This window comes from Chroicocephalus ridibundus, chromosome 1 (genome assembly GCF_963924245.1).
Source record: "Chroicocephalus ridibundus chromosome 1, bChrRid1.1, whole genome shotgun sequence".
NCBI classification, from domain to species: domain Eukaryota; kingdom Metazoa; phylum Chordata; class Aves; order Charadriiformes; family Laridae; genus Chroicocephalus; species Chroicocephalus ridibundus.
In genome coordinates, this window is record NC_086284.1 from 90,094,674 (window position 1) to 90,110,014 (window position 15,341).

General features: G+C 36.8%; 1 protein-coding gene across 1 annotated transcript in view; it reads left to right on the forward strand.

Annotated features, from left to right (window-relative positions):
• The window catches only part of POLA1 (DNA polymerase alpha 1, catalytic subunit), a 205,507-nt gene that overhangs the window by 87,492 nt on the left and 102,674 nt on the right, over nucleotides 1–15,341 (forward strand). Inside the window, exons 33-34 of the mRNA XM_063343448.1 lie at nucleotides 6,270–6,451; nucleotides 8,151–8,282. Coding sequence (XP_063199518.1) covers nucleotides 6,270–6,451; nucleotides 8,151–8,282 — 314 coding nt within the window. The remainder of the gene's footprint in view (nucleotides 1–6,269; nucleotides 6,452–8,150; nucleotides 8,283–15,341) is intronic.

Consider the following 15,341-nt stretch of genomic DNA (forward strand, 5'->3'; position numbering starts at 1 on the left):
TGTCAGTTTAATAATCTCCTGTTTGATTCCATGCCCATGTCTGCAAGAAGTTCAGACCTGCAGAAATGATTTTGTTCAGAAGTTTGGAACGCTCGAAGGAAGAGTTAGTCCTCAATATTTTGTGTTTATGTAATGGCCAAGATACAGCATTTGGTCACTTAAAACCAACTGGCAGCATGTTGCCTTCAGGACCATTCACCTGGGACGATGCATCTTTGTAGGTTACTTAACAAACAGCGGGTTCTGCTCGTGGCGAGCTTGCAGTTTGCACTTAAAAATGTGTGCAAGTAAGCTCCTGTCTTGTTGCTTCTCAAGAAGGGGTGCTAGCCATGAAAGATCTTCATCTCCCAAGACAGTCTGAGTAACATGCAGCTAGCTTTTGAGGCATTTGATGTTGCAGTCTGTCTTCAGCAGCTCTGGTGCTTTGAGGAGGTGTCAGCCCTGCTTCACACATGCAGGCTGACCATACAAATCATTCTGTTTATGTGGCGAGGCCTTGGTATACAACTTTCCCTTGATGTCAGAGCAGACTATGCGGTATGCCTGACTGAAAAGGTCAAGCACTCTTGGTTAGGTTGAAGCAGTTTAAAATAGGCAGTAAACTTGTACTTCATTTAGGTAAAAGACAAGAAAGATTTCTGAAGTTAATTTATTTTATTTGACGAAGATTGTCAGTCTTGTAGAGTTAAGCTCAAACTCAGAGTTGTTCCTTGTTGACAAAAGGTTGGGTTTTCAGAAAAGACTGGCTCCCTTCAGGCACCTAAATTAAGTGCCCAGATCTCAGAACTGTGTGCCACTTGATGGCATCTACTGTTTGCAAATGCGTGTGCTGCTTTTTGTGCTGTAGTACGTTCAAGATGAAAATTTCTTTTATGGTCTATAATAGCATCATGCAGCTGAGAGTTTATTAATAGTCCACAATTGTCAAGCTGAAAACCTGTATGTATCTGTTACAATCTTAGATCCAAAATGTGTTCAGTTTGACCTTGCTGTGCTGTAAAAATGTTAGGTCCTTCTCCAGCTTTGTTTTCTTGAGAATGCTTAAATTGAGCTTGGGGGTGAAGTCAGGTCTTTTTCAAAACTTCTCCTCTACTTACATCTTTATATACAGCACTTAATCAGAGTCGTACATAAATCGTTGCAAGCTGAAGTTATCTTACAGAATTTTTTTAACAATACTGGAGGGATAGTCAAGTGGTTTCGCTTCAAAGTAATTGAAAATAATTTACAAGACAAAAGTGTACAAGATACTTGAGCCCAGCTTGCTAAAACAGGCAAACATGAAAACCGTTTGCTGTTCTGTGTTGCTAAGTTGGGCTTTTTTGCTTAGTATTTTCATCATGTTACACATCCAAATTCCTGTTGATTTTCCCATCATGTTGCAAAAGAGCATATTTTTGTGTTCTGAAGAAGAAAGCTGGTGTTCTGGAGGATATCTAAGTCTTGCATTTGTGGACCAAAACTTAGTTGCATTCTCATTGTGTGTGTCCTCCTCTGCCTGATATGATTTATTGTGTTAACGTAGGGCATGTGTCTGTATAGGGAGAATGGTTGTAGAAAAAAGATCTCCGTTTCATACTGAACAGAATCTCTTTGCAAGGTGAACGTTTCATTGGCGTGTCACTGCATTAGTCCAAGTAGATAAAATTGAACCCTGCTTGGGGAAGCTTGGCTTAGATGAAAATGATGAAAAGTTCTTTGTTCTGTCTGTACTCAAAGCAAGTTATTTTAAGCTATTCTAGACCCTGAAGAACAAAAGCAAATAAGCACACCTAAAAATTGCAGAGAACTCCTTAAATATCATATTTATTCACTATGGAATCAAGATGAAAATTGCCTTTTGTCTTTGGACATTGTAGGAGGTCTGCTTAGCCTTTGAGAGATGGAAATTCATTGTTCCTAAAAATGAGAACCTCATGGGCATACTCCTGCATTCATTCTCTTTTTCTTGAAGTTCTGAAGGAAAAGCAATGACATGATGAGTATTTTCAGGGTTTCTGAAACTAAGTAAAGTGTGCAATCTGATCAGTAATATCATTCGATAAATCTCATCATCTTGAATGCTTGGAGACCTTCCTTACTTCATCCTGAAGACACCTGTAGCTTTTAAACTAAAAGAACTCTATTGGCAGAACAATTCTCTTAACGTAATTAAAGTAAGGGGGTTTTGTTGATACATAAATACCGCTCCTTGTCTGAAAGAAAAATAGCATCTTATTTCTGTGTTGTCAAAAGTATCTAAACATTATGGAAGCAGAGTCATTTAACCATGGGATTTTTGTAGCTGCTGCTGCATATCATCGGTTTATCTAAATGATGGAAGTTGCTGGCTGCTGTCCTAGGCTGTGTCATGGCCTTCTGAAAGAGATACATGTTGCTGCCTTACAGCTGGATGTGCACGTTGGTGCTCTGCAGATTGCTTGGCATTTGGGCAAAATGTCTTAGGAAGGCTGTCCAATTTTAGGGAGCCATTACCAGGGCCTCATGAGGCTTGTCGTTAAGAGTACCGGTTCCTCCTTCTACGCAGTGTCTGCACGTTCTTGTAAGGAAACCCACCACCACCTTAAAAATATTGCCTTTTTTTTTTCTTCTTCTTCCTAGAGTCATTTAATAGGTGCCTTTAATGTAGTATTTAGTGGCTACTCAGCCGGACTCCCCCTGACAGAAACCAGGGGAGATGTGCTCTCCTTGGGGCAAGCAGGAATTGCATCAGGCTCTGTCCGTTCTGCTGCTTTTCTTCAATTGGAGGCTGAGGGGAAGGGAGAATGATGGAAATTAAGATTCAAGGAGTGACAAAACTTCATGACAATAGGGTAATAAACCCCAAAGTGCATCAGTTTTGCTGGGGGTTTTGTTTCTGAGGCGCTCTAGACCTGCTTAGCAGCTGAGACTTGCTGAAGTGCGTTGCGTGTTCTGACCGCGCAGGAGGCGGTTTTACGGATCCCACGCAGAAAGCCGGCTGGCTTTGCAGCGCAGGAGGATCTTTTTGTGGAAAAAATTAAAAAATAAACATAATTTAAAAAAAAAAAAAAAAAAAAAAAAAGGCGTGTGAAGGCGGGGGGGGGGGGAAAAGCTGGCCTCGGCCGCCCAGCCTCGGATCCGCCGGGCTCTGGCCCCACCGCGCCGCCGCGACTGAAATGGGCGCCCGTCGCCTGCAGGTGGCAGCAGGGGATGCCGTTTCCCGGCCTCTCGCAATATGCCTGACGGGCAAAGGTGTAGCCGGGGGAAACTTTCCGGACTTCCCGACCAGCCTGCCGTTGAAACACGAAATGCCGGAGGGAGAAGCCCTCGCTCGGGGGCTTTGTTTGTCGGTCGGCGCTGAGCGGGGGCCGGCGTTCCGCCAAAGGCCTCCCCGGGGGCCGAGGCCCGGGGCCTGGGGGCCGTGGGCTGTTTGTGGGGAGACGTGGGGAAACCCCCGACAAAAATGTTATTTTTAAAATAACTGCGATTAGTAGAATGTGTTTGACTTTGCTTTTTTTTTAGTTTCTCTTTTGCTGGCCAGTTAGTAAACGTTATAATAATTCCATTCAATAATTCAAAAGCAAGTGCTGGAACTTACTTTTATTGTTTACTTTTGTCACGCTAGGTTCCTCAGCGTATATTTAATGTTACATTTCTTTGTCATGCATACAACCTTGCAGTTTTGGTGAGGTGGGAAAGCTCACCTGTGGTGCAGGTAATTCAATGATAGCCCTGAAGATTTTCATGTCAGAGTAAGTCAAAGTCCCTTTGACTTTTCTTGATGTCATTGGAGGGGAAAAAAAAAAAAGGAGTTTAAAGAAGTTCACTGATTAATCTCATCCTTTTCATTTCCAAATTACCAAAACCAGGTACTTCTTGGTTTTCCCCCACCCATCAGACAGTCCCAGTTTTGTTTACCAGGTAGACTAAACCAGGGTGACCTGGTCCGAGAGGATACGGGTTAGTGTGCTGAAATGGATTAATTGGACCAACAAACTGTTCCTGAAAGGAGGTAATAGATAAAATAGGTCCCAATTCCACAAGGTAATTAAGGTAGGCATGTTCTTTAAAAGCCCGATTTGTGGTCCCTTTGACTTCACTGGGGCTGTTGGCACACAAAAAGTTAGATGTACACTTGAATCATCACAATATTTTTCCAGTTGTTTTCTCCAGCCAAAACAGCTAAGAAAGTTCAGAGATAGGTGTGATTTCAATTCTTCCAAGGATTTATTTTTTTTTTAAATGTCCAGAGGCTTCTCTGCTGTCACTGGTTTTGACTGAATATTGGAAAACTGCAGTTGTCTGAAGACCAGGATTTATCTCCTTTTATCTTTCATTTAGTGAACTACTTTGCTCTACATTTGCCTTTTGGGAAACAACTAAAGATACATTTCTACCTGAACTTTAATAGCATCTGTATTGGAAAGTTGCAACAATTTTTTTTCATTCCAATTCTGAACTTGAGTAAACCGAGAATTTTATTTGTATTCACCATTACTGTCTTAGATCCAGCCTACTGCATAATGAGTTGATTTTTTGCAAAATCTTAATAGTAAACTCAAGTACCTTGTCTATATCTTTTATCTACTACATGTATGTTGCAGAACATACTCTTTGTTTTCTAAAACAGTAAATATATTATCAACCCTTTTTAAAAAACAAAAGGGAAAAAAAACCCCAAAACCCCACACTCTTTTTTTGGGGGTACCATATGTATCAGACTGTAAAATAAGCTATTAGCAATGTTTTTGCTTTGTTTGCTCTTCCTTTTAATGAATAGTAGAGAACTGTATTAAAAGTTTTAAAACCTCTGGGAGGTAAATTGTTACCGTTATGCAATGACATTTGTTTCTTTTGATAAAATTAAAACTGGGAAGATATTTTAAATTAAAGTGAAACCCCTATTCTATCAAGAATCAAATAAACTTTTTTGGTAATAGAATTTTTCCTTGTCTTTGAATTTGGTTTATGATTGCAAAATACAAATTCAGAATAGCAATAGTAAAGTCACACATATGAAATCTTTTATGTAAAGACAGTCTATATCTGCCTGTATTACACTGTTCTATATCTACAATAATATTTGTCTAGTTTAACTGAGTATTGTTGCCAAACATTGTCTTTAAGTCTCCCACTACTGTATAGTAAGGTTAAGAAGAACTGTAAAATCTAGCTTTACCTTCTATTTGTAATCTTTCTTGCTCTTTCTACAGTAATTATTACATTTGTTATTGAAATTTACATGAGGTATAGGTTAATACATGGTAATCTGTTACTTGGTTTAATTGGTCGCTGTTAAAAATATTTTTAAAGTGCTTGTCTTTTGATCTTTTATTTTTTATAATGAACTAAGCCATAGTTTTCTGAACATTTTCTTCTACATGTTAATTCGATTAATTATTTTTTTTTCTCTAGTGTGTGCTATTTGCTAGAGTTAAGAAAAAAAAAAACCTGTAAATGGGATACGTAGACTTTTAAAAGGTTGCACATGACAAAGGATGAAAAACCCGTGGATTTTTATTAAGTTTACTTTGGCAGTCTTATTCCTAGGGCAGTGAACTTCGTGCTTGCTTGCTTATTTACTTATTTGTGGTTGAATCAGTATTTTTAGGATCTCTTTTGTGTATTTATTTGTTTAAAATCTTGAGTTCTGGCAATCAAAAATAAAGCATTTTGTCTCCAGCGCTGTCGTTTTAAATGCTGCTGCTGAATTTTAACCACTGCATTAGATTGAAACCTACATGCTGTTAACCACTGAGCCAAAATGAAATCGACCACTGCATTGAAATCAGAGTTGGCAGTTGTATACGGACTTGAAGGAGTTGGTAATAGCAGTGCACCCGCGTTTCTTTAATGGGGTTTTTATTCTCTGTTTTCAGTTTTAATGGTGCCATTTTGATTTAAAGACTGTTTCTTAATAACGATGCACATTTTTATTGAAATATTTTCAATGTGACTTAAGAAGAAAATAACAATAAAGCCATCCTTAGGAGTGGTTTCCTCAGAAACAAAATGTTCTGTTGCATACTCCCATGATAATGCAGTGTGCTTGTTTTATTTGTAAAGCAATCTTGCGTAAGAAGATAAGTAAGAAGATTTCTTCGTGTTTCGTGAACCTTTATTTGTGGTTAAAAATTGTAAAATGTATTCATGTTTTATAGAGGAAGTTTTGCTAAGAAGAGATTTTCAGCTTCTGCATTTACATTTTTTAACTTTCTTTTGAATCTGCTTCACCAAGCATATGAAAAATGAGCCTACTTGTATGGTTGACCTCTTAGTCTTCTGAAATTTTTGTTTCTTATTAATAGGACTGGATCCCTCCCAATTCAGAGTCCATCACCATTACCATAAAGATGAGGAGAATGATGCCTTGGTTGGTGGCCCAGCTCAGCTCACTGATGAGGAGAAATATAGGGATTGTGAAAGATTCAAGTTTTGCTGCCTCAAATGCGGAACAGAAAATATTTATGACAATGTCTTTGATGGTTCGGTTAGTTTTTTTTCTGTTTCATTTCTGTTCATCGGTGAGGGAGAAAAATACTTGTGGAGAGAACGGCTTTTCAGTTAGGCTTCGTATGATATAGGAGAAGATACCATATTGTTTGAATCCTGCTATTTATAGCTTTGGAACAGAAATTTGCTGATAGGATAGTGCTGAAATATTTTTCCCATTTTTGCATTTCAGCTGTGTCGTCTAGCAGAACATGTGAGATTATCTGGCTTCGTTAATCTGTTTGCCCACAGTCGTGAATGATTGTTGCTGTAACTTTTTAAGGAATCCTTATCTTAACACCTTAGTAACTTCCAGTTCTCTATTTAATGAAACTTTCGTCTAGCAATGGCAATTCCTTATCCTAAATCATATTAATTGGAACAAAGTGTTTGAGAAACTTGTGTTTATCTTGCTACATCCCACCTCCCTTCCTGACAGTAAGGTTTTTCTGTGTTATCTTTCCTCCTGTCTTTGTGTATTGAACATAAGAAGTCATAGGGGTACATTCTTGTTGAGAAGTTCTGACAAAAAAATGTATCTCTGACCTTGGATCACAACTTGAAATAGGGCCAAGTATTTAACTCTACAGCGATGTTATGTATGTATTAGTCATTGGCAAATTAGGGAGCTTCAGAGTAGTGAAAACCTTGAAACTGAAAGCAAATAAATCTTTTATCTAAATTAAAAGTAATTATTCTAAGTTAATTTGGACAAACAGCAGATGTTTTGCATTTTTTTGAATCAAAATAAAGCAGTCTTTGGACGCAAGTAAGAGGAAAAGACACATAAATAGAGTGATACTTTGTGAATCCTTGACTCTTGTTCATTACAGCTGTAAATAAGATAGTTAATTGCATGTAGGCTTGACAACTTGCAGATGGGCTAACTGGAGAGAAGTGGGTATTAAACTCCTTTAAAAAAAAAAACCAAGCAAACAAACAAAAAAACCCTACCAAACAAAAAAAACCCACCCTAAACCAAACCAAAAAAAAACCCCCTCTCTTCCACCTGGAATTACTTAGTGTTATGGGTGGTGTTTTAGCCAAGATGGCTCACAAAAGCAAAGTCTCACCTTGAAAGAAAGTTTTTTCTGAAAGTCGTATAACTGTCCAACCTAACAGCTTGTTCTTATTTTTATAAGAATTCTACCAACTTAATTTCAGCTGTTCACAGACCACTTCGAGGTTCTGAAATTTTAATGTCAAATGGTCAGAAGGTTTTGAAAGTCAGGGGACTGAGATGGTGTAAAACTGTAAGAGCTATTCTCTTCACTTGGAGAAAATGAAAGATGATCGTGTCATTCTTGTTTAACAATGTTTGTCTCACGAGGTTTGTCTCTACAGCCCTGTTGGTAATTTCATAATTGGTGTATATGGGGTTGATTTCAATATTCTGATAGTGGGCTTGGGCAGAATTTTGATGTCCCTGAGAAAACAACATACCTGCACTGTTTTGGGGGAGACAGGAGAGGGTGATTTGTCCATAGATTAATTTTTTTACTTAACATCATTTTGTTGATTGATTAACTTTGTAGCAGGTGAAGGAGTATGTTCCTCCAAAGACCTTTCATTAAGAAAAGAATGGGGAAACCTGTAGGTCAGAGAAGGTGATATGTATTATGTCTAAAGTCTTCTGATAACTTCTGTACCATCACCTGTTGTAATAATGCATGCTGGTTTTACACTTCTATTTTCAGGGGCGATTTATTGAACCCAGCTTGCAAAGGTGCAGTAAGACTGAATGTGACGAGCCTCCTTTCAACTATGTGGTTCAAATGAACAACAAATTACTGTTGGATATTAGACGCTACGTCAGAAAATACTATAATGTAAGTATTCAGAAAATATTTTGCCATATGAAATGAGGTTTCTAAGTGGTGCTGAGGTTTTAGAGACTTTTACTTTTTTTTGTATAGTCCAACGGAATAACATGCAATGTCAAACCCCAACTTTATGAAAAGAAACAATGATTTCAAATACTGATTTAGAATGTTTGTTTTTTCCATTCAGTCTCAAGTCAAGATAATCAGATGTACTTAAATTTTTGTAACTGTGTCAGCATTATTACAGATGTAGTAGCTCTCTGTTTTCCAAATTTTTAGAGAAATTTTTGAGAAAAATCTATGAAGCCTATCAAATATGCAGATATCAATTTATCCAACCCAAGTTGATGTATATTGTCTTACATTGTGAATAGAAAGACTAAACCACAGTTCTGTAAGACTTCTTTGAAGGACAATAGGAAGGGAAATGTTTCTTCATAACAGTTGGGAGGGGAAAAAAGGAGGAGAAATTAATTTGATATAATTCTCTTTTGGGGAAGGCAGTGTGCCCATGGTAGTGGTTGGCTTTGTATGGCATTGGAGGCGGCGGGGGGAAGTGTAATATTTGAAATTCCCATCTTTGCGCTGTCCAAAGTGGTGACTGGTTAGGAAAAAACCCAGCATGATTTTTAGATTATATCAATATGTTTTGCATCTCTATTATGCTGGAAGCGTCATATTTTTTGGATTGGCGGCTAGCCATTTTGGTAAAATTTTCTTAGGTCCTCTCATCATATTGAAGCCTGCCTTTTTGGGTTGTCCAGCATTGCCTGTTTTGACAGCTTCGGGACAGAATCAATTTTGAAAGCACCCGTAACCTTTGGGTGCTCATAACCTTTGATGTACACAAAAATGTAAATTGTTTTTGAAAATTTGTCCTGTAAACAAATGGCTTACCTAACTCGTGGAGTGTTTTCTTAAGTATTAGAAAATATTTTTTGCAGACAACAGCTACAATGCTAAGAATTATCATTATATTTTAATACTAAGTATGCATTTTGTATTATCTTCTATATTATTTCTTACTGCAATTGTAGGTAAGTATTTTCTAAGCTCTTTTCTGGAAACGTAATAGTTTCTCAATGTATAAGTACTTCTTTTGAAGGTGTTTACATCAAAAGGAGCACAAAACTTTCTTAGAGTATTTAAATTCAGGCAGTATTTCACAAAACAGGGATAGATTGTTCTTTTCCGTTGAAGTTAAGGGAGATGACCTGGGCAGTGAAGTTACCAAAATGCAAGATCTCATGTTACTTTATTCCAAAGTCCACCTGGCTGCAAAATTATCATTCAATTGATATTACTATACATATTATGTTAATTTAGACAATGTGTTATTAAATAATATATCAAAGTATTACATTTACACAGACTGCTTTTGTATAAAAGTTGCTTCTGATTAACTTTAGATTTAATATATGTACATTATGATAATACACAATGCCACATGCTAAGTAATTTCTGGCATATAAAGTGCTAGAACCATGTGCATAAGATGTGCAACAGTAACCTTGATGAATGAAGGAAGATACATTTAAGGGCAGGTAAAATTCTTGTTACTGATAAGAACAAAAAGTGGTGTAATTTTTTTTTATTTTTTTTTTTTTAAAGACCAAGCTGTGAAATATTTAAATACCGAACATTGAAATTTGCTTACATTGTATTAAAATCTATTAAGTATCTTACTACATGGTATGTAGGATAATGAAGTGTCCTTCAAAAGGAATTTGTTTGTCCTTGTAAGTAAAAGCTTTATAAACTCTGTTATATTTTTAGTAGTGAGAACTTACTTTTAACCTAGTTAGCTATAATAATAAGTTCTAAAACTACTTTTTGACTGTGGAATACATTCAGACTCTGGAAATGTGAGATTATTTTATTGTAAAAAGTAATTTCCAAATTGCATAATAATTTTAAAATTAAAAAAGGTCTTTCCACGGAGTTGGGCAAGTAAATTTTTGTCCTGTTTGCTCTTAAAAAATCAGATGCTGAGAGTTTTAGTTTATTCCTTTCATCAAGTACTTGTAGTGACTGTATAACAGCTGGAGTTGAGATTCATCAAATGGGTGTTTGCCCTAACACCCATATAATCCTATAAACTATAAAGACGCACCCAGAAGTAGAATGGCAAAGAAATGTCTGAACAAAGCATTTGATGAAACTTTGAGGCGCTTATTTAACAGTCTCCTATTGTAGTGGTTGCATGTGAAAGGCACAGAAATATCAATTTAAAACAGACAAATATATTGTCTAACTTTGTCACTCCATTAATTTTTTAAAAAAATTTTTTTTAGATATTATTGTTGTTTGTCTGTTGGTCAAATGGCACATGTTACAAGACCACAAAAGGCAAAAATGAATTTTTTAACCTTTAAAATAATGAGCTACGTTTTATGAAGACAGCCCTATCACAACTCACTGAAATAAATAAGCTTACTTTTTTTTCACTGAGCTTTGAATCAAATTTTTTTTTAAGCGTTTAAGATCATTGCATGTAGTTTCCTTTAGACTGTTGAAATGCTTTTATAAGTGGCTGTGTAAATTTAGGGGCAGGGGGAAGTGCCATAAAATGTAAGTGGAAAATCTGCTTACCCTTTTTGGCACATGAAACCGATAAATAAATAAATACAATGGTGATATACGTCTTTCCTTTAAAAAGATGCACATGTAAGCGCTTAAATTGGATTTTGTAATCCTCCTGCAATCCCATTGTTTTTGTAAATTACTTGCCTTTATATAAAATTTTTTGGTTCCGCAATCATTTTTTGCCAATAAACATTGAAATGTTTGTTGTCTGTCTTCCAAAACATATCTGCCATTGCTCCAGTATTTATGGATTTCTTAATGGTATTAACAATATCAGTTTTGATAATCTTACTCCTAACTGTAAATATATCTAAAAAATGACATGCAAAGATTTTCTTTCTTTTCAGAAATGCATTATTCTATGAGAGATTGATCCTGTTGTGTGCTTTCTTTCTTTTTTTTTTTTTTTTTTTTTAATTCTGCTTCAGAAGAGCAAATAGATGAAAAGAGAGAGAAACGCTAGCTAATCTAAATTGGGAAATGAAGAGGGCTTTTTTAAGCATGAAAATTTCATCATCTTGTCAGCTGGCAGAATGCCTGCTGTGTGGATTCACAAAGGCTAAGAATTACACTTTCATGAAATTTTCCTCACTAACTGCCCTGGTTAATTTGAAAGATAACCCACTGTTCTAATTCATTCCTCAATTGGGCGGTGCAGGTTTTATCTTTGATCTGACAAAGCATTTGTGTTAATCGTTTTGGCCCTCTACTAGACACTCTTGGGATTGTGCTTTTACAATAAATGTGTCTGTGATAGCTCTTTAGTCTATTATACTTACAATAGATCCATAGAACTGGTAATTAATTCTGTACTGCTTTGGAAATGGGGAAGAATAGGTGTAGCTCTGTCAAGTGCTGCTGGGAAGTTTGTTTAGCTAGTTCATTTTTGAAGTGTTACCCTCAGCCATCAATGAAACATCCGTGCTAGGGAATGGGTGAAAGCTGAAATATGCAGGCATAAATGGAAAAACTGACCAAGTTTTGTGCATAAGGAGGGTGTCATTTCACTCGTAGTAAGTGGATCTAATTATTATGATGGAAACTGTTTTGTGTTTCCCACTAGAATATTCAAATGCTCATTTTTAGCACTTGATAAATAAATGCCAACTCTAGATCTCCTTTTAAAAATCCCTGTAAAAATCAGTATTCACATCCATGAAGTGAATCCCGTATTTTACTCAGCTATCAAGGCATTAGTTTTGCCAATTAAAAAGAACTGAATAAAAAACGCCAACATATTGTATATGCCGTTTGAGCAATAGCAAAATTCATACTGAACTGGTTGGACTGGGAAGCTGTTGTCCCTGAAGTGGCAGTTTGTTAATCTTATTTTTAAATATATGCCTGTGGCATTATTAGTATAATTGTAGGCTAAAACCTGTTTTTATATAGATGTTCTTTATGTGCTGTCTAGTTAATAGTGTATGGCATCTTTAGATCTTTTTATGTTTTTCAAAATGCATAAAATTATTCAAACTCTGAAAGCGTGTAAAAAAAAAAAAATAGAAAAAATCTTGGTCCAACCTGTATTGCACTGTTTTTGTTTTACAGTCTTTTTCTGCTGGACCACTCTAACCCACAGACAGAAGTGAGTTTGAAAGCTATTGAACACTGCTAAATAACTTTATACTGTTCAGCTGCGAAAATTCAGTGTTCAATAGCCCTCAAAATTTCTCATTTCTTACCTGTGGTGGGGTGGTCTACTGCTTGCACATTAGGTCGCAGTATAAAAGCATTGTGGTACACTTTCAAAGATCTCTGAATTATTATTTTTTATATATATATTGCTGTTCTGACTATTGTGTATATATTCTTAGGTTTTGCATTTGTATTTTGCGCATTTAAAAAGGTAAAAGACTTATAAACAAGGTATTATTAGAAGGGGCAATAGCGTTCACACAGGTTTTGGGATTGCATGGAACATTTGCTTAAGAGAACAAAGATGACAGGGCTCGTTGTGAACCTGGAATCTCCCACACTTCAATCAAGTGTATTGCCAACATCCCACAGGTGTACACCACATGAACAGGTGAAAATATGATTGTTGATGATGGTGATGACTTTTGTAATCATGTTCTCGCAACAGCCATGGATTGAAAGCTTTTTTTGTTTGGAGGGTGGGTAGGATAAGAAGTTTCTTTGTCGTGAGGGAAAGGTGCTTAGTAGTGGCAATACTATATTTTATTTATCGTTGTGCTAGTAGTACTAGAAGTATATGGGCATGTGTTGAAGAGGAGGTGGGGCCAGAAAATAGAAGGAATTGTAACACCAGCTGATGTGGTAGGCACAATCAGAGAGCTAGACTGCCATCAAATTAACTCCAGTGATTATTTTGAGACCTTCCTGTTTGTATGGAAGTGGGTTTCTGAGTCTTTTCCAAGTTTGCACTTGTATCACTGTCATTTTGGTTTATACATACGGAAACCGAGACGTTTATTTTTAGTACTGAAAGCTTCCAAGTCAAGGCAGAATAGAAAGCAATTGGAGTAAAAGATAAAAGATAAATGTGATTCCATTCACAGTTTACTGGGGACCTGAGAGAGGGAAGGGAGGCTGCCACCAGATGATCAAGAGTTTTCTCCTCCCCTCCACAGTAGCGTTTTCTAATTCTTTCCTTGATTGAGGTTTACAGATGGGTTGTATTTAGAATCATGTTTTGGTTAACCAGGAGGAAATTAGAAATATCTTCATTATTGAACAGAGCAGTCAGTATTTTACCATATGAAGGCATTATACATCTGTTTTTCTGATATAATTTATATTTATTGAATAGTAAAAGATAACCCTTTGGTCACCATGTGTAGTGCATTTTGGGGGTGAATAAGCGGTTATTTGTCACAGCACTCATAGCGTCTATTAACTGTAATTGATTCACTATTCCTGCAACTTCTCCATGATCTGCCCTGTAAAGGAATTGTTTGTTTTAGACTTAGAGCATCAATATGATTTTTAGTGAAGTGTTTCAAAGTAATGATCGATATGCCTTTACAAAGGGTTTAACTCTCTTCATTGGATTTTACTAGCCATGATGGACACGCATCCATCTCGCTGATGGTTGAGTGAGGCTGAGTGAGGCTCTCTGCACTCTGAATTTTAGCCACTGAGAGTGACTAAACACAAGCAAAGGAGCAGTATCTGTTTAGTGTTGATTCTTCGTAGCGCTTAGCCCACAGTCTGGTACCTTGCTTATGGAAGGCTGAATGACGCCAGAAATCTCTCTCAGCTCTTTGTAGAAAAGGCTCCCCAGGCTGGCCACTGCATGGAACAGGTTCGAAGAAGTGGGGATTGCTTCAATACAGTAAAACTAACTTTGTGATTTCCTTTGTAGGTAGAATACAGGAATGTAAAGGCTTATTATCCCAATCATTTGTCTGCTTAGTCAGTATTGTGAAGATCATGTTACAGGAAGTGTGCCCAGAGGTAAATATGGTCATGGTTGATTGCCACCAAGTGTGTAATATTTACCTAGGTGATTGAATCACTCACCTAATAACAAGATGGTACTGTCTTCAGAGGATTACAGGAAGCACTGTCTTTGAAGGTACTCTGTTGGAACTGATCTGTTGCCCCAGTCGAAGCAATGATGAATTTTGGCAACACTTGGAGAGCATGTGTTTGCTGCAGTACAGAGATATGGTTGCAGCTCTCGGTATCTGGTCTGGCTGTAAACTGACAACAAAGTATGTCGTTTTAGTGTACCAGTAGCAGTATTTGTTATGAGATTCAGTAGCCAAGAATGTGAAATCTTGGGCAAATCTGTGCAGCCTATGGAGAGGTCTGCTGCAACTGCATTACTAATAGTGCCTGAGCAAGCTACTTTGAGAGAGAGTGAGCAAATGTGCCCTCCTGTGGATACCTTGGATTGGCAGAAGTGCTATGGATGCTATATAGCTTTGTAGGATTTGCTTCTTTTGAGACTATTTTAAAAATAAATTATGAATCACAAGAGGATTTATGACAAATCACTGGTCTTGAAAGGATCGATGTTTGTATTTCTTCTTTTTACAGTAGTTTGAGACCCATTTTAAATCTGTTTAGGTTTTTGCTGTGTTCAATTTATGTTTTTTGATGGAAAAAGATCCCACTAGTCTCTAATTAGGGACATTACAAGAAGCAGAAATCCAGGTAAACTAATTAAGGTTTAAAGTAAGTTTTAAAACCACCTGTTTTCATGGGATTTTGATATAGTTAATGCCTTATACTACAATAACTTGGAAAAACAAAATATTGAAATATCAAACCAGATTAAGTCTGTATTAATCTACATAAACTTCTAATAGAGACCACTTTATAAGCAGCTTGATAGGATGGTAGGTGACACAAGTCAACAAGGTCTGCTGGCCTTGAATACTTGATGCTGGTTGATGTATGCATAATTAGCAATGCTTACAGCGCTCAAGCACCTTGCATCCCTCAGGAGAATCAAAAGTTAAAATTTGGAGCTGAAGAGACCATGTTTTCACTGGACATGGTTCTTTT